The following is a 20,421-nucleotide window of genomic DNA, read 5'->3' on the forward strand; positions in this document are numbered from 1 at the left end:
GGATAAAATCATGTCTAGAGTGTTCATGTGGATGAATTTGGTAGTGAACAGATTTGAAGCTACAGTCCAGGGCTGTCTCACTTTACAGTATTCTGTTGTTTCCTTTAAATTGCATCATGTTTTCTAGGCTTTGAGAGATAAAACATATTCTATATGTCCAAAGAACTGATTTTGTATTCAAGCAGAATACTTGGACACCTTTATATTTCATCTCAAAAGTGTTTCTGATTGTCGGTGACATACTAATCTTGCAAGAGGGCATAGAGAGCCTTGCGATTCAAAGTGTGATCTGTAGATCATCAGCACCTACTTCAGTTATGAACTTGTTAGAAATCTCAGGCTCCAATTCAGACCAGTGGCAGCACAACTTCCATTTCAACAGGATCTTCAAGTAATTTATATTAAAAGATGAAAAACATGCATATATAATATATATCTATATTAAAGAAACAGAATTTTTGTTACTCTGCTATGTTATATAAACTCATCCAAGGATAAGTTGTTTGTTTTATGGACCAAACATTAGTGATGTCATTTTTTGAAAATTAAGCTTTGCAATGAAATGCAGAGATGACTAACAAGGTACATTTACAGACAAAAATAAGTTACCCTACTCATAGTAGGACAAGCATTTTTTCATGTCCTCTTTCCAAAGGTGCTAATTACTTGTGTTGAAACACATATTGTTTCTCCCAATTTGAGATGACAATGTTATCAGTCACACTTTTGCACTGGACTTATAAACTTTCACTGTATTTTCAGACTCTCTAGCCAGTATAGAAGCTCTACGTGTTGTTACATGATCCTTGTGGGTGATTAACATCTCGGATGGACAGATGAAAGCCTCAGTCTCACTTTTCCTTGCTCCATTGTTAACCTGGAGCCCAGTTCTAACCTTTAACCGAGGGAGAAAAGATTACTACTGCCCCCTGCTGGCTCGCTGTCTTTTCCTTCTCTACTCCTCTACCTATATATGTGACTTGAAGAGAAGATTCCCAAGGATTTTGAGCCACTGAAGAAAGCTTAGTGTTAAGGGGCTTTCCCCTGATCCATAGGAAGAGGGATCCTTTGGGAAGAAGCAGAAGCGGCTAAAATCAAACAAAAGCCTTCAAGAAGGGAGGAAGTCGTAAAGGGATGTTAAATTAAATTAGTGATCTCACGAACCATTCCCTGCACACGCTATTCCTTCTCTATGCCAAAGAAATGTCCTCTATACTTCAGCACAGGACTTCTCTTTTTTTTTTTTTTTTACCTCCGGCTTCCACTGACAAGGAGTGAGCTACCCACACCCTTATTATAATCTCAGTATTCTGAACCATGTTCTCTGTGTCCGCAGTTTTCTTTCCTCGTGCCTAAACCTTATTCCCTTCTCTCTTCCGCTTTCCAACTCCCGTCCCGCCCACCCACCCGCAGACTAACATTTCCAGGAGCTCACACCCTAGACTTGCTCACCCTCCCTCTTCTCCTCTGACCTCTGTGCCCCTCTATTGTCATCGCACCCCTGTCACTATGGCCAGTCACTCTCGGCAGGCACGTCCCCTCTAGAATGCTTCTCCCCGACCCCCGCCCCAAGCTACCAAAAAGGGAAACATGCGCACTTCAGAGCTAGGAGCTGTCCGAGTGCTGAAATTTATAGGCTGGGTAAGATCACGTCTCCGTCTCTTTCAGTAGCCCTCATTCCAGCACAGGATCTCAGCAATTTTTCCCTCTTTCCCTCAAACACTCCAGCGCACAGAGTCTTTTTCTCTCCCTCATTTACAACTTCTTTTAAAAAGAGAACATTTTCTGGAAGAAAGGGTTTTGCTATAGAAAACAAAAGCCACAGCCACCCGACTTCCAGCATGGCATTGTCACCAGCCCCCTTTGCATGGTGATGCGATTAAGGTAGCAGCATTTTTATTATACAGGAAAAGCAGCTGGGGGATTCATCAGTTCTGAGGCTTTGTCTTTCCTGGGCTAACTGATGGTCCTGAGCCTCGGTTTGACCTGACCATGATGCCCAGGACTGGCACTTTTTGTCTTTTCTCAGCAAACTACACAGCCCCAAATCTCTTTTTGATTTTCAAGGAAACTAGATTCCTGCCAGATTTCGAATCTGGACAATAAATAGATACTTTGTCCTAGCTTCTTTCTGGAATCATTTCGGAATATTTTCCACAAGCATCACAGAAACAGGAATGAACCGGCAGCTAGTGAACATTTTGACAGCCTTGTTTGCATTTTTCTTAGAGACAAACCACTTCAGGTAGGTGAAACGACTTTGCATGCTGATATTTTCCACATGAAAACTGTTGCGAACGAAGAGTATCATGCAATTATCTATGTTTTGGGGTGATCTGGATTGTACTATTTTAATTTTGGAGAAGAGAGTTGGATTTCTTTTGTTCATTAAAAAAGATTAATTATGGTGGGAGGGTGGCAAATTATCACAAAAGCAAGTTTTATGTTGCATAGCTGTACTCTAGGTATTTCCACACACATTTTCACAGTCAATGCGATACAAAGGTAGTCTGATGAGTTGCATGCTCTTTATATTTCTATATAAGGTTAATCATTTTTCTTTCAAATTCTTCTGGAAGTGATTTAAAGGGAACATTGGGTGTAATGTTTTTCATATGGTGGAGTTGATTAGATTAATTTCCCTGGAGCATGCTCATTTTATATAAAATATAAAAGAACCCTGATTCTCAGCCAACTTGGGACTTCTATTATATTTCATCAACTAAAAGAAGCATACTATGAGGATTATGTTTCATGAATTTTCTTAAAGTATCAAAAATCTCTTTTTACTACTCTATTCACTTTGGAAATTGATTGCTTATCAAATTTTAATTAAAATGACATCTATGTATTGGTGCCTGTATGAGAAATAGGGGATGTATAGTTAAAATAAGTGAGAAATCATTATTTGCCTATGTGGATTCTTGCATATTTTTCTAATTGTCAAATCAATTGGTACCTTAAAATATGAATTTTATTATCAGTAACTGAAATAACCACCTAATGGCAGGCAGAGAGTCTAAGACAGGAACGAGATAGAAGATGCTCTTATAAAAAGTATAGGACCTTTCATTTAATTTTTTATCAAATTTTATGGTATTTTTTCACAGAATCAAGAGAAATGGAACACATAGAAATAATGCTATGGATACTGGGAAAATCCTACTATGTTCCTTTCAGGTTCACATGTCCTACTATGATTAAGAGAGATTATAGGCTGGGTTTCTTTAGAATCATCATCACTATCATCATCATCATTATCATCATCATTCCACTACCATCATAATCAAATAACCCTTGATTAATAAGATGAATCTGCATATGTGAATGTGAGTATTTCTTGATAATTACATCAACGTTTACTCCTAATAAATGTTTATATCATCTTAGCTCTTGTACTTCAAGGCTTTTCTTTGAAAATCTGACAATAACGTGGCATTATCTCAGTTTCAGAATTAACAAGTGTTAAACTGTTGAAAACAAAGCTCATAAAATTATACTTTAGTGACAATCAACCACTATGCCTACGAAAGAATTTTCCTATAAACTCAATATGGTCTTATCATAAGTTCTTTATTACTTTAACATAGATATGAAAATATGGCAAATCAACTTTTTGATTTTTGATAATACGAAAGAGTGGTGATTTCGAAGTTTATTTTTATTAATACTTTATTGGAGGGTCAACAATTTGAATACTCACAAACAAATAACAACTCATAACAAACAATGGAAACAATAGATATGCTCATTATTTACCTATTTTAAAACGACATTAAAATTCTATCTAAAAGTTCTCTTTTAGACACCACATTGAAAAATACTAATAGTTGGCAACTGGAATATAGTCTAGAAGGTGAGAATGTATGTATAAAATAATAGATTACACTGCTCACTTTGTTTACTCCATCTTTTTATTTATTTCTTATGAGAGAGAGAAGACTTATATTTAAGGATGCAGTCCTGCAATATTTTTTAAAGTATAAGAACATAGTTTTGTATCATTGCAACAGTTTAAAAAATTGTCATCTCCACATGTCTAATAATTCTAGAAATAAATAGCTTCAATTTTTATAGATACATACAAGCTGCAACCTAAATCTATATCTATTATTTCATCTCAAATATCTTATGGTTAAAGTTTGGAAACTTAGGAGACATGAGTCAGGATTTATACTTCTTTTAAAGTTAACTTTACATACAAGTTCAGCAGTTGATCAGTGTTCCTATTTTTCTTCCTTTTTAATGCCATTTTTCTTTTCTTTAGGTAGTTGTAAAAAAGAGTTGTCATTCCACAAAGCAGTTTATGAATACAGTGCCTGCCTCTTGGTCAAATGTCACCCTTTCCACATTCTCCCCCACCTCTCCCATTCTTTCCTTCATTTTCAGGTTACGTATTGAAGTTCTGCCATTCAAAAAACAATTTATGTATACAAAGCACTTGATATCTGTGTCATCCCTTCAAATTCTTCACCCCCCGACATACAATTTCCCTTATTTTTCTGAATTCTGTGGCACATACAACACATTCTTGCCTGAATTCTACTCCCTTCCCCCTTCATTCTTCTAGCCCTTTCTCCTCCTCCCCTCTTCAAGCACATATTTTGTTGGGTCTTGACTTAGTTGTTCTAAAGATTATAGCGTTTGTGTTCTCCATATGAAAGTAGCAAATATATTTCCCAAAATGTCATTTCAATATGCTGTATTAGTTCTCAGTGGATGAGAATGGAATTATTGCTAAAAGAGTTAATGATCTCTTTAGGGAGGCTTTCTGCAAAGACCATGACTCCAGGTCTGGAAAACAACCTTCACAGACCCTATCTCCTTCAGATTTCTTGGACAAATTAATGGGAAGGACATCAGGATATGATGCAAGAATCAGGCCAAACTTTAAAGGTTCGTTCTACTTTAAACTTAAGCTAAGCCTTTGAGAATATTCTAGATGTCTGAACAGTTTATTGTGCAAATGATTTGGTCTGTGTATTTTAAAACAGAAATGACAAGTACAGCTCCTCTTATTTTAGCATTTTTTTCAATTAGTCACTAATTTAAACATCTTCAATTTTACTTGTTGCTTGCCATGTTTCAGAATTTCCCTTGTGGGTTCTCTTTTACACAAATCATACTAGTGACAAAGATTAACACCATCTCTATTTTGGCTTCAGTGGAACTATGACTGAAAGTGAATACAAGAGCAAATGATAGTCTTGACTATCATGAACACCCATAAGGATGCATGCCAGATTTAATGACTATACCAAAATATTTGGTTTATATTTTAAGTATGTACCTCAAAATGAAGTTAAAAGCTCAATATAAAATATGCCCTTTTACACATTTCCAGGACTTTTTAAGTTTTGGGCTTTGCAAGAAGAGGCTGCCATTTAATATCTAAGAAATTTTAAATTCCCACCTGTTTGCACTTTCTATTTATTTATTTGAATTTTTATGTGGTGATAAAGAAGATTATAGAATTATAAAATGCACATGCCAAAGATGGTAGATATTTTCATTGTTTAATGAAAAGTAGATGGAAGAAGTTTTTATTTTTTTCTTGTTTGATGTCACAGAAATGTACTAGATAGTCTGTCGAAGTTTTTCTTTTATCCATTTGGTTTATTTTAATTTTCTTTTGGAAAAAAATGTTATGAGGAAAATTATTAATAAAATTGAATTCTTGTGATGCTTTCATTTTAAATACATATATTAAATGATGGTTGTTTTTATATTTTAATTTAACATAATGCATTATAAGGTGTTTATAATATTTTATAAAAAGAGAAACTCACAGTCTAGATATTATGTGGTAATTTTTGCATTGCTTTGATTTTGTTTATTCACAACTTAATTGCATTGCTTTCTTTGAGTTTTGATTTTTGTTGCTGGAAAATATAAGCATTACAACTAAGTTCCAAATTCACTTATTTCTAAGTGCTACACTTCTGAAGATACCCAGAAAAGATGTCAAAATTGGCAAAGCAAGTATTCCTATTTAAAAATATTTCCAAAAGAGGTCAGGAAGCGTAGAGCTCAATTTTCCTGGAAAAAAACCAACAACCCTTCAACATTGTCTCCTTTCCTATAGTTTTGTGGTCACTGCTTTGGAAGTCAATATTTGCAATAAAAATATGTTGAGAAAAAGCCAAGATTCAGCTTTCAATGGGATTGCTCATTTAATACCTGGGCTATATATGCGATATATGAACTGCTTAATGTTTTGGAAAGTTGAAAGATGAAACAGGTGTTGTGTGTGTGTGTGTGTGTGTGTGTGTGTGTGTACCTATTAATAATTCTAGAGGTAAAGATGTTGTGTGAATGCTTGTAGTATTAGAAATAGTTAAAAGGCCCTCAGGAAGTTTAGATAAAACACTATAGTATTTCATAAAATGCAGAGATAATTTTCTATTAAGCTATTCATGGAAAAAGACTCATAAGAGACGGTCCAGAGATGGAAAAATGTTCACGTTTATGAGCACCTCATTGTTCATTAGTGTCAAGATACCTTTACAAAATGTAAAAAGTAATAAATATCAAAGTTGCCATTGCTACTTTAAGTGACATAGAAATGAACCATCATTTTTAGTGGTTTTTTCCTGATTCTTCTGGGGATGTCTCTCTTTGCAAATGGCATTTACCCTGGTTCTTGAGAAGAAATGAGCAGAGCAGGAAAGGTTTAGCCAAAGCATGACCACATTTTTGTGATTTACCTGCTATGTAGTGCCTTAACTACAATGACTTGGAGAAATGGGGCGATTACTAAAAATTCTATAATTTATTAATGTCACTGTTTTTTTCTCCTCTTGAACTGCATTTCAATGAATACTGCTATTCTTTTATAAACTGTATTTACATAAACTATATAAGATCAATTTTTTTGATAGCTCCCAAAGTTCCTTGTACTTGGGGGAGCTTGGCTTTTCTAATGTAAAAGATCTTCCATTGTTTCTGGGTGAATCAATTCCCTTCCTTGGTCTTCTATAGAAGTTTACATATCTAACATCGCCAGTTTGCATATTTATATTTTCTCAGTCAACCCTACACTGTATTTGAGACAGGACAAAGATGCCTTCTTTACATGTACACACAAAATTGTAGACCTACCAAAAATTTTAGTGGTGAGATGAAATAAAACATTTCATATTTCCCCCCAGAATGATTAATAGACAAGAAAGAGAAGAAAATGTAGATCAACTATGAAGACTATTGTTTCCAATTAATTGTAATAGAGGTGGGAAATTTGGCAGGAGTCACAGTGGCAAATAGAAGTGATCCTAGCTTAGCCAAAGAGAGAAAAAAGGTAGGGGCAATAGAGACCTAGAAACATCATAACTATTTGGTAATAAATCAATGAAAAAAATTATGTAGTAGGTAGAAAGAAAGAGTGATTAGGAAATACAATTGCATTTAGGATAGTGAGAGTCTCCCTATAAGTATTCCAAAGCAAATAAGCTACAATAACAAAAAATCATCATCATCATAATGCTGACAATGAGAATATCAGCAATTAATAAAAGAAAAAGGCAAAATGTGATCACAAGAACAAAAGCAAAAGCCAAATGTGGGCTTTTGAAGTAAAAAAAAAAAAAGAAAACAGGCTTTTCTGGCAGTCTTATTAAATATTAACATATTTTTCTGTTTTCCTTGTTGCCATGCATGGGCAAGAGAAAAAAAATAAATGCATGTGCATAATTTTTCTTATTGGAAATACATTTCTCTGCATACTTTCAAGTCAGTAAAATGTTGCATGTCTTTCCTGTATCCCTGATGGAGTCTGAAAGATGTCATAATGGGCGTACATACAAGAAGGAAGATGGATGTAAGCTAGAAAAGGAAACCAGAAATGATTCAGACTTAGGCTCTGTAATTGAGAGACATTCTTAGAAACTATAAGAAAAAATAGCTTTTCTGATGTACTGAAGCACAAGTGTATAAACAAAGTCATGAGTCAGAGTTGCCAACTGAATTCTATCTATAAGATCCAGAAAGACCTGGACCGCATCTCATCAAAATACATTTTTTAAAAAATCCTCAGTACAGATAACAATCCAGCCATGTCCATTTACTATTAACTGGTCCTAACACCATGGCAAATGTTGATTTTATAGTAATGGGTGAACTTCTTTCCCTACTTGGTGGCTTGCCTACATTTAGTTGATCTATCATGATGTTATTTCACCATTCTATCAGATTTTCTTTTTGTCAGGGTTATTCTATCATGAAAATGTCATTTTGAACATTATACTTTTAATGAAATGCTCAAAGCTGGGTAAAATGTATTAGCTGTGTTTCTCTCTTTTTGAAACAAAGACTATCTATTTTAATGAAATTTTCTTTGAGATGAAATTAACTTAGGGTTATATCACAAATTTCATCCTAATGTGAAATAAATACATTTCACTACAGCATTTCAGGGGGAAGAGGATCAAAACTAGAAAATACCAGAAGATAATAATTCACTCCACTTCTTTGTATATACTCAGAAAACTAATTTTTTCCTGTCTAAAGACTTAAGTTTGAAAGTCTGATGCCATTAAAAGGTACATTGTGTATGCAAGATGGTTTCCTGTGATTTGAGTTAGCAGCTCAAGAGATCTTCCAGTGATAAGTACAACTAGATTCATCTATTTCCATGAAATTCCCCAGAGGTCTTCACACTTTGTCCCTTGAACATTTCATAGCACCATAGAGTCCAAGTTCAAATGTGCATGGCAACTCCTATAAGGGCTGCTTGCACATTTATTCCCAATAGGGAATTTCTCTCATTTAGTAATAACGCAGCCCCAACATGAGCATTTCATTGATGCCGCCATTGCAAGTGGATATTAGACAATACTATAGATCCTGAGAGACAGAAGCAGGATGCTTATGAGAATCAGAATTAAATTTGAATGCATTAAATAACAGAAGTAGCCAAAAGAGTAAATCCTTGGTTATGCTGAAATTTTGGTTTTATTAGGAGCTTTAAAAGAAAATTGATGCAACTATAAACCAACTTGGTAGAGATTATGGAATTATCTGGTTTATCAATTGCATAATTGCCTTGTTCACAGAAAAAAAATAATTACTCTGCTTTAATCCTGTCTCCTAATCAACAGGCTTGAGGTAATTTGCCCCTTTAACTGCTGAGAGGAAAAGAACTCTAATGGAACAATGCCAATGTTTAAACACACTAGAGTCATTGTTAGGAAATATAAAGGAAAATGGATATTCAGATGTCTATAAATGTCAAGCATGAGTCGGAGTTAAAAGACACAAATACAGCATATGATTTTTGAGATGCTATCTTTAAATTATGCTAAGGGCCTCCATTTTAACAGACCTAGAACTAAGCCCAGATACAAGAGAGTTGACACTTTGGTTAGGAAAACATTGCTTTTCGCTAAATATATTGTACATAGCTATCACTGGGGATTCTTCACTGAAGAAACTGAAAGACAAGTAAGGGAGAAAAGAAAGAAGAGAATAAGATTACATAGCTGAGCTGGGCCCAGGCCCAGAGCCTGTAATCCTAGATACTCAGGAGGCTGAGATCTGAGGATTGCAGTTCAAAGTCAAACAGAGCAGAAAAGTCTGTGAGACCCTTATCTCCAATATGCTACCAAAAAGGCCAGAAGTGAAGCTGTAGCTCAAATGGTAGAACACTAGCTTTTAGCAAAAGAAGCTCAGGAACTGCACCCAGGACCCAGGACTGGTAAAAAATAAAATAAAACAAAATAACTAAAAAGAAGCAAGTAAATCACTTGGCTGAAAGAATGGATTTAAGATAAACTATTATAACATTACCTCACAAAACACGTTTAATGTACACATAGGTGTACCATATGGTCTGTTTTTAATACATGTATATGTGTTCGAGTGTCTATCGGCTTAAGTATGTTTGCTAATATGGATGTGATTGTCCCTGCAGTAATTTCATCCTAGGATGTGTTTATGGGTTTTGATTTAAGCACAAGACATAATGCCAAGTCTTTTTAGGGCAGCACTTCTGAGATATATTTTTCTGTGTGAACTCTTCTGTTCTCTGCATATCTGGTGGAGCTTTGAAGAGGAAAAGGTTGGGTGAGGAATTAGAAGGGCAGGAAGAGCATGAGTAGAGCAGTGTGTGTTTCCAGGGAATGGGGAATGCTGATGAGGGCCACTTGTTTCCCGCTCTTTGACTGATGTGGCTACAGCTATATATCGCAGCTACTGTGCTTCTTTAGGAAGACCTCAGAATCACACTGCCACATCATTTTTCTTTCATTTAAAAAATCAAGAGCTTACATTTAAATACTCTAAAATGTTGATTTATAAGCATGACTTCATGTCCAACAAAAGAAGATTTCTTTCATCAGGTATTCTCTAAGAAAGAGGATTTCTACTTCCCCTCTCCAAATGTGTTTAGGAAACAAAATATCTGTTTCTTGAACTTTGAAGCTCAAAGTCTGAAAGGTGAGCAATTCATGCATGCGACTGGCAAACCATATTGCAACAATTCAAGTTAGAGGATGCAATTCAATATCATTTATTAAATACAATATACAATGCTCATTCTAGTTTTCTTGAGCTTTTTTCTTTTTAATTTTGCCACGAGTATTGTAGGGAATACACAAAATTGAAGGATTTAGGATTTAATATGAAAATGAATTTGTGACCAGGAAGATATATCTCTCAAACCATGGTTTTACAAACTACTTCCAAAGTACCCATGGACCATATATTCACTATAGGAAATGATAAATGTTGGAAGAGATTGATATACTTACCTTGATTTGAGCCTTACATAATATAATTGCATACTGAAACATCACGTGGTAACTCATAAATATGTGTACTGTACATCAATTAAAAAATTTAAGGCATATCCTGGGATCTACTTATCTCTAGCTCTGCCATTTCAAAATGTCTGGATAGCTGGATAAAGGGACCTTGGAATTTTTTTTAACAGATTCATTCACTTCTACAGTGTAGAAACTATAGGTTTCTACTTGAACTACAAGTATAGAAGTATAGGTTCCATACTTGAAGGATGATACCTTCTCAACAGTATTTTTTTAAAACAACATTAGGTCTATATTATCTTATCAAATACAGGTGGAAATCTCACACGAAAATAGAATCTGGTTTTAGCCATAATTTGACAGCTGTGATTCAAACATGCCACTTAACCATTCTGGGATTTACCACTGTCAACTTCAAATAAAGGAATTGGATGTTTCTATAAATCTATTCCAAATTTGCTCTTGTCTGTCCTAACAGTCTACATTAATATCTTTGGGAATATGCTTTTCAATTATTAATTTAACCACAGAAGAACTTATGTACATCAATCTCCCTAAAGAATTAGTCTCTCCTCAGAAAAATAACTAATTCTTTTCAGAATTTTTTGCTCTTGTCCATATCTTATTTCAAATTCCAATAGTAACAAGATTGTCAGTCATCTGTAAGAAGGTCCTGGAAACTATGAGGAAGATTCTTATAGTCATCAATCATGTACAGCTTTTGTCTCGGGTTTGATTTGATTGTTGCAAATGTATGTATAAATGAAGCGAATGGAAAAGGAGCTACCATGGTTTTAAGATCCGCATCTGGTCAAAACACTAGTCCTATGAAATGTTCTCCTATATAAGATTTTAAATGTAAAGTAAGTATGGAAAAGTCTGTGAAACTGCATCTGAGAGAAACAACATTTATCCCTATCTTAAGAAGCTTTCTGAGAAAACTTGCAGCGAAAATAAACACACAGATACTTTGTCTTTTTACACAGGGGTCTTCCCAATACTCATTTGATCATAGTCTGGGCAAGTTTGTGTTCTTTGAAATAACTTGGAAAATTTGGTGTTGGGAAAATCCATACATACTACCATCAAAATTTGATGTTGGTATAATTTGTGGAAAGGAAGGGAAAAAACAAATTGTTTAAATAGGGATACAGGTGGATCCATTGCAACAATGAGAGATGGTACAAGATGTTATGTCGAAAAACCAACTTTACAACTTTGACGCTGAGGGAGAGATGGAGGGGGGAGATGGGAAGGGATGGGAAGAGGAAACAAAGGAGGAGGCAACAATGCTAGATAAGAAATGTACTCATTACCTTGCCCAAGTAATTGTAACCCCTCTGTATGGTATTTTCACAATAAAAAAAAGAAATGATGGAAATCCAAAATTCAAATAAAGTAAAATGATCTTTTGGAAAGATAATGTACGTAAGAGTAAAAAAGCTCTTATATTCAGTAAATGAAACTTTCATTCATGATCAACATCAGCATTCTAATGCCTCAAGAGAATTTTTTTTTCTCAGTCAGAATATTGGTGGCAGCTATTATCTCCTGCTTTATTTAGATACATAAAGAAATAGGAATCTTAAAAAATACTATAGAAAAGTGACATTAATCAACATAGCAAAATATTTTATCTAATAATTCATCTAGTAATCTATATATTTATAACTATAATGTACAATATTCACAATAGATTCTTATGCTATTGTTTTTAATTTTTCTATTTCAGCCTACTTTTCCATTTTAATTTTTATGATTTGCAAAAATGGAGTGTCAAGTACATATTTAAACAAATCAACTTTAATCTTAAACTTGAGACATTTCCTCAGTATAATATGATGAAGTTTCATATTGGTATGAACAAGCTTAGATTTCCATCTCTCTTTTAAGCAGCCTTTAAAAATGAATACATTTTGTAGTTGTGCAACTTCCACAACTGTTTGTTGAGATTTTTTCCATACCTTTCTTGAAATAAAATTTAAATGTATGCTAAATATGCCTTTGACAAATGAAATTAATCAATATTTATCTTAACACATATAAAGTTAATATTAGTTTCCTCACTTACTAGTATTAAAGTATATTCTATGTTGATTCTCTTACGATCATGCTTCATATATTTAGATATATAAATTCCCACTGAAACTGTTAAAAATTGTTTTTGGTGGAAATGGATACAAAAGAAATGTCTTTGAAATAATCACTAAATGTCTTCTTTAATATATATTAGGAATATATATTCTTAAATAGATTATGTATTTTACTTCTTTCTTACTAGTGTCTCTCAGACCTTCTCTGAGAATGTCACTATTTCTTGTTCCAGATGGTTTGAAACACACAGAGAGAGCAATAGGGGTGGTGGAGAAATAGTAAAGTTACATTAGATTTTACTGACCAGCTCTGGATGAACATCATTTGTTTAAATAGAGTACATGAAGACACATTGCTGATAGGTAGCTTAACATGCAACTACTCTTCATTGAAAACATTGCTTCAAGTTGTCCATAGTGATGGCATTAGCATTGCTAGTATTCTAATGTACAATGCACAGATAATATAATACTAATTGAGTGTTTCTGGTATTTGAGGGTTGGCAGTTGCAAGTATACCAGACCTAGAAAAGGAACTGAGTGAAATGTCTGTTGTCAGATTTTGTTTTTTTCTAGTCTGGGTGTCTGATACAAAAGCAGATGTTTCTACATTTCCAGGGGATATTAGATACTGGGAAAAGCGAGAAAGGTATTTTTGCTAATCCCTTAGCTATAGATGTCATGGACTATGAGCAAAGGGTATAACATTTTTTTGTGTGCTGGTACTGGGACTTGAATTCAGGACCTTATTTTCTCACTTGGCTTATTTTTTGCTCAAAGCTGGCACTCTACCACTTGAGCCACATCTCCACTTTTGGCTGTTTGGTGCTTAAAGATAAGAATTTCACAGACTTTACTGCCTACGCTGTCTTTTTAGCACAATCCTCAGATTTTATCCCCTTGAGTAACAAAGATTATAGGCACAAGCCACCAGCAACGATAAAACTTTTGTCTTGAATTCTGAGGTTTTTCTTTCCAAATAAAGTATTCAGTACCTTTCCATAATATTCAAAACATCGCTGGGCACCGGTGGCTCACGCCTGTAACCCTAGCTACTCAGGAAGCTGAGATCTGAGGATCGTGTTTCAGAGCCAGCCCCAGCAGGAAAGTCCGTGAAACTCTTATCTCCAATAAACCACCAGAAAACCGGAAGTGGCGCTGTAGCTCAAGTGGTAGAGTGCTAGCCTTGAGCTGAAAAGCTGAGGGACAGCGTTCAGGCCCAGAGTTCAAGCCCCACGACCGACAAAAAAAAAATTAAAACATCATCCCTGTGTGAAAGCAAATGTCCCATATATTCAATGTTGTGCCATGTGAATAGAAAAGGTGGCAGCAAAGATTTGGTCTTTATTCCGAGTGTTTTTAATAGTCAAATGCCATACTACCTGCTCTCTCTAAAATTTGAGCTCACAGATTGTTGACAACTATATATATATATATATATGTATATGTATGTATTCCCTCTGGAGTAACCCCTTCCCATTTCTTGGAGTTAGTAACCACTATGTCACCAATGGTATACTTGACCTGATCCGTATCAAACTAATCCTATTTTATCAGTCATATTTTCTCTAACTCTCCAAAAATAGGAAGAATTACCCACAGGCAGGGATATGTGTTCCTTTTATTTCCCCCAAGCACCAACATTTCCACATTTCACATTTGTTTATCATGCACATATGCCTCATTTATACATACACTTGATTCAAATATTCTGAAAAATATTCCCACTTTAAACCCAGCAGGTGGCTTCTTGCTCCATAGTTCTCTTGAATGCCAACCAAGTGTATAACACTCAGATAACACTCAGGGACTTTAGCAAAGTGCATGCAGTTGAGACTTGGGGCAAATATCTCCAAACCCATGAAATAAAATTTTCATCTATAAGAAAATACATTTATCTTAAGGAGAAAATTTTACTTTTCTATTTGTCAACTAGACTCTGTGAGTAAGATAATTACACACATATTTTATTTCATACCTACTTTTGAAAATGGATTTGTAAAGGGCTTCTGGGTAAAAAAAATTCCACAGTGCCCTCCCTTCTTTGAATTCATTTAAGAGATGCCAATATATAACTAAAAGCACTAAAACTTGGGTGAAGGAATCTTTATGGAGCTCAGGGGATGTAGATTGACAGGCTGCAGCTTCAATGAATGAATTATTCCTTCACTGTGGGACCTTGCTCATTCAAAAATATATAATAATTACATAAGAATTTGGAGCCAAGTTATAACAATATGTGTCATAATAACCAGGACATCCGTAAAAATCGCAAGTGAGCAGGTACTCCTCAGGTTCTGACTTCTCATATAAATGTCAGAATAAATTATCTGTTCCAGTAATAAAGCAAAGCATTTGACTAAAAGTATCCATTGGTGACATCATGCAATATGCCAGGTAAATTATAGAATGATGTGGCAGGTACATAGATGGCAAAGAAATAAACAGTGGATAACTAGATCCTGAAGCTAGCATCAAAAATAAACTCATGTGTGTATGTATGTATATATTCACATATATCCATATATATATATATATATATATATATATATATATATATATATATATATATCCCCTAGTGCAGCTGCTTCAGGGTGCTTGATTGGTTATATATGTATCTAAATGCAGAGAAAACAAAAAATAGAAGTATAACCCCAGGGAGTGCAGAGCTCAAAACCTACTATTTTTGGCATTCTAGTCCCTCTCAGGACTCTTAAAACTCTGGGACTTCTTATCTCTTTCAGATAAACTCCATATCTCTACATATGGTTTGCAAGGGTCTTCAAGGCTAAGTTGTTGACGGTATATATCTGGTGTTGGCTTCCTAAAAGCAGACCCTGTGTGCAAATGCTTATTAAAGATAAACAAGCAAGGAAGACATATATCAGGATGAAAACTCAGACAAGAAAGAGGGAAAGCCAAGCAAGGACGTAATCTCAGACAAAGTCCAATAGAGGTAGGGTCCCCAGGGTCCCCGAGGGATTGTCTAGAGTATTAGTAACATGCAGAGTAGTCTTGACTGGGAACATAAAGTGGATTACCACTTTCTCTTCAGTGTCAGTGATTAGTTAAGGACTGCTCTCAGGATGTACATCGGTGAGTTGGGGAGTATCTCCGGTACTTCCATCTTTGTGAATGTGTTACAAGTGCTCTCCAGTAACCACAGGAATCTGTTTTATTTTTGGTTGGTTTCAGGGCTTGAACTCAGGGCCTGGATGCTGACCCTGAGATCTTTTGCTCAAGGCTAGTGCTCTACCACTTTAAGCCACTTCTGGTTTTGGGGTGGTTAATTGGAGATAAAAGTCTCCTGGATTTTCCTGCCAGAGGTGGCTTTGAACTGCAATCCTCAGTCTCCTGTGTAGCTAGGATTGTAGGTATGAACCACCAGCGCCAGGCCAGAAAAGTTCTTTTTGAAAGACCACAAGTGCTAGCTACTGGAAAGAAAGGCTACTGAGATGAATGAGAAGGTATGATAACCAGGATCCAAGGAACCTGGATAGAACATTCATATTGTTCATTTCAATGTTTCATTCTCTCTCTCTCTCTCTCTCTCTCTCTCTCTCTCTCTCTCTCTCTCTCTCTCTTTCTCTCTCTCTCTCTCTTCTCTCTGTCTCTCTGTCTCTCTCTCACACAATTCTATGTTCTAGTCTCAGTCCTACATTCCTCAAGTCTTTTGCTTATAATGTTTGGCATTGGAATTGCTCTTTACCATGCCAGCCTTTAAACCAGCCTACTCTACAGGTGTCTTTCACATTTCAGCTTCAATATAATCTTCTCAATGAATCTCTAAACCCTCCATTTAAAGTCTGAGCATGTAATTGCCTACTTCATTGTCTCATTCCATCCTAAACTAGTTCAAAAGGACTGGGGGATTATCTTATTTCTCAAGATACCTTCAATACCTGCACAGTAGATTGGCAGCCAACAAAAATTTATCAGATAGCTAGGTAGATACATTGATTCATACATACATACCTAGATGATAGATAGATAATAGATATTGGATAGATTGATATATAGACAGCTAGATAAATAGATAATAGATACATATACAGATACCAGTACCAAATTCCATAATGTTTACTAATAAAAATTGAAATATGAGTGATGGAACTAAAATAGATTATCTTCCAAGGTTTTATTAAAAATTCTTATGTGTTATCTCATTTGGTTCCTTCCATTTTCCTGAATAGAAAACAGCAAGAATTTTGTTTACCATTCTAATTATTTAGGGGAAGAAAATGTTATTTTGCTGTCGAAAAAAGATTTAGACAAATACTACCTTTTCTGATATATAAAGTTTACAAAGGAGAGGAATGTAGGTCGTTAAAGAACAATGACAAGGTCATTTATTCTTGATCTGTAATACTTTATTAGATATATTTTAACAGCCATTCACTTTTCTGTGGTGAGTTGAATCTAATTTATATTTTAAGACCATGTTCGTGTGTACTTCCTGTTTATGTAAGAACTTAATATATTGAGGGGATTATTTCATATACAGACATAATTAAACCTTAATTATGCATATGCATATGGTAGGCACCAAAGAAAGAATGATTAAAAGGAGAACTGTTAACTTTCCAGAAGTCTAACCTGAAATCTTATTATCCCAGCCACTTCTATTTTACCACTATTTCAGGGGTAATCTCATTTATGAAAAGCTTTATTTTTTATGCTCAATACTAAATAGTGATAGATGGTGGCGTCTATGTTACATAAGTAGAATACACTGGCCTGACTGACCAAAATTAACTATCCTTCTCTGTATGTATAGGGTTTAGTAAATAAAGCTCAGACACTCAAATAACCCTCATTGTTTGTATGTGACATACTAGGAATGGCTAGGCAGGTCTGATTGTGAAGGTGGTATCAGCTTCACATCATGGTTATAGCTCTCTCTTCCAATGAGCCTGTGTTTGGCTCTCTGAAATTCTCCCTTTGTAGAATAAAAAAGGAGACTTAAAGTTCAGTACAAGAGAGACAGAAAACAATGGATGGGTTCTCAAAAAGGAAGGAAGGACTGATCTCATAAAGTAGCTGGAAAGATTCTCTCTTGCACTGGAGGAGAAATACCATTGTATTACTCAGTCAATAGCTTTTGAAATGGAGGTGGAGGTAGTCAAAATAAGATCCCATCCAATGGCCTCTACCTTCTTGATGAAGTATTATTCTGTTGTGTGCCACAGAGATGCCACCTGTACCAACATAGGCTGATTTTAGGTATAGTCACTATGAAAGTAACAAAGAATACTAAGATCTTGACAGTTTTTATTATCATGTTTAGTCATACAAAGGCATTGCCATTCAACAAAGCAGTTTATGAACACAATGCATCTTGATCCGTGTCACCTCTTTCGACATTTTCACCCCCTTCAACCCTTTCCTTACTTCTCTTCATTTTGTAATATATCTTCATTTCTTGACTGCACACTCTCTCCCTTCCCCCCTTCATTTGTCTATCCTTCTCCCCTTGGCCTTATCCCACTCTTGTAGGTATCCATTTCCTAGTGCTTATTTTGTTGACATTTCACTTAGTCTTTCTAAGAATTATACTATTTGAGAGGTTCTGATATTTGTTCCTTCAGTGCCAGGGTAGAACACCAAGACGTTCAGAAAGTGCTAAAAGTATAAAAACATCCTAAAACAGTATTTTTACACAAAAGTTGCTGTTTGATGAGTGAATAGGAGGAGACACTTCGTACATTTTGTACTTTAAACAGAAGACCCATAAGATCAAACCAGATGGTAGTATAAAGAATTCTCTGACATAAGATGAAGGGATGTATTTCCTTACTGTACTCATCCACATTTTCCATAAATTTTCCATTGTAGGGTCCCAGAAATGGTTAATAATAACATCTGTACCTGGGAGTTGCCTATGCTGGTACAAGTGGCATCTCTGTGGCACATAACTAATTGAGCTCTTTGTGGGTCAAGTATTCTTCTAAGGACTTCCCATATTAATTCATTTAATTTTTCCAATATCCTTATAGAGAAGTTCATGCAAGTTACAACTATCTTTATTTTACAAATGAAGAAGAAATAAAATAGAGGGCTTATGTGTTTACTCATGGACCTACCATTAGTAAGGGTGTAGAACTGGCTTTTGATCGTAGTCACCTTCATTAATTCACTCACCTTCATTACCATTAGTGAGTGATATGTTAAATGCCATAAGGATTTGTATTAGTGCATACCAAAATCATAAGTTACTCTTGTTCTGATTACTTAATTACATAGCTATCCTAAGGGTCTGTGTGTCCGGAGCACTGTACAGGCCTTCAGAATGATTTGCTTCCAGATCTTTTTATTATTCAACTTCCTCAGATTTGAGCACACTATTTCATGAATAATTAAAGGAACAAACAAAGCAGATCTTATGTAATAACACAACATGTTTCTGCATGGGATGCATTGGAACTAGCTTGGAGGTAGGTATGTGGGGCTGGTGGCAGGAAAGTTAGTGTCTGAGGAGAGGAGAAGGGTTACAGAGATTGCTTTCTCCATGAGTTACACATTCTACAATTTTTGTATGTGACAAATGGAGCATGTAATTTTTATATCATATTTCAGTACAGATTTGTGATATATTTAAACATATTCCAGGGAATCCTGACTATGATATACCAAAAGCATGCCATCCCATCTGTCATTTTACACAGTCTTACTATAAGTATACTGTCTATTAGAATTTACTGTGTGTGCCCATTTAATAATCTCAATCATTTAGACAGAGTGAGAGAAAACTAAATCTAAGATCTGAACTCCATATTTGATTTATCTTTATTATTACTTTATAACATATATGAAGAGTCCAAGCTGGCTTGGGAAACAAGAATGTGTAGGTTCTTAGGGTTGCTTGCTGGGATACCATTCTTTCAGAACTAAGAAGACTGTTGTATAATATTTACTTGGTCTTAAGATCACCTGATACTTGACGCTTATGTACAAAGTCAAATGAACATTGTAGCAATTCATGACAAAATATTTGAGGGAGATACTTATGATAAACATAACTTATAAGGACCTTAGTAACTTCTAGAAGCAGTGACAGGTAACTCCTGTGCTCCATAGCAGTGTATCACTGAGCAAATGAAATAGTCAACACAAACCAATTCTTAGAAGTATAATCATGCACTGTGCATGGAATTACATTATGGAGACTAGAAGTTCTGGATAAAGGGAGTGGACAATGGCTGAAGTATAAGGAAAAGGTGAAAATTGAGTGAAGATTAAGAGTATGGGTGAGGTTTACAAAAGCAATGTGTTCTTCCTATACCAGGCAACATGTTAAATGTGATACATGTATATTCTCATTTGTTCCCTCCAAATTTGACAAGTACTGAAGTTACCAATTCCCATTTTCCTGATCCAAAAACTAGTATTTAGAATCTTTATAGCTGGCACAGCTGTGAAAGACAGAGCAGCTGAGCAAATCCAGGCAGTCTGATGTTGGAGCCCTGTACTCAACCACTATTGTGGCCTATGAAAGCTAACATTGTCTGTGTTTACATAGCACATGTGACTGGAGATGAACACTTGAAGAGGTATGTATCAACCCAGGC

The 20,421-nt window shown here is 35.2% G+C and overlaps 1 protein-coding gene across 2 annotated transcripts in view; it reads left to right on the plus strand.

Annotated features, from left to right (window-relative positions):
* The first annotated feature begins 1,667 nt into the window (after window positions 1-1,667).
* Window positions 1,668-20,421, plus strand: part of Glra2 (glycine receptor alpha 2) — a 134,414-nt gene continuing 115,660 nt past the window's right edge. The window contains exons 1-2 of one of the 2 annotated variants that reach the window (XM_042680519.1): window positions 1,668-2,245; window positions 4,763-4,896. In XM_042680519.1, the coding sequence (XP_042536453.1) occupies window positions 2,178-2,245; window positions 4,763-4,896 (202 nt within the window). In that variant the 5' untranslated portion in view covers window positions 1,668-2,177. The remainder of the gene's footprint in view (window positions 2,246-4,762; window positions 4,897-20,421) is intronic. The other variant, XM_042680520.1, reaches the window with a different exon arrangement.

Source organism: Dipodomys spectabilis, unplaced genomic scaffold (genome assembly GCF_019054845.1).
Source record: "Dipodomys spectabilis isolate Male_0828 unplaced genomic scaffold, ASM1905484v1 ptg000061l, whole genome shotgun sequence".
Taxonomy (NCBI): Eukaryota; Metazoa; Chordata; class Mammalia; order Rodentia; family Heteromyidae; genus Dipodomys; species Dipodomys spectabilis.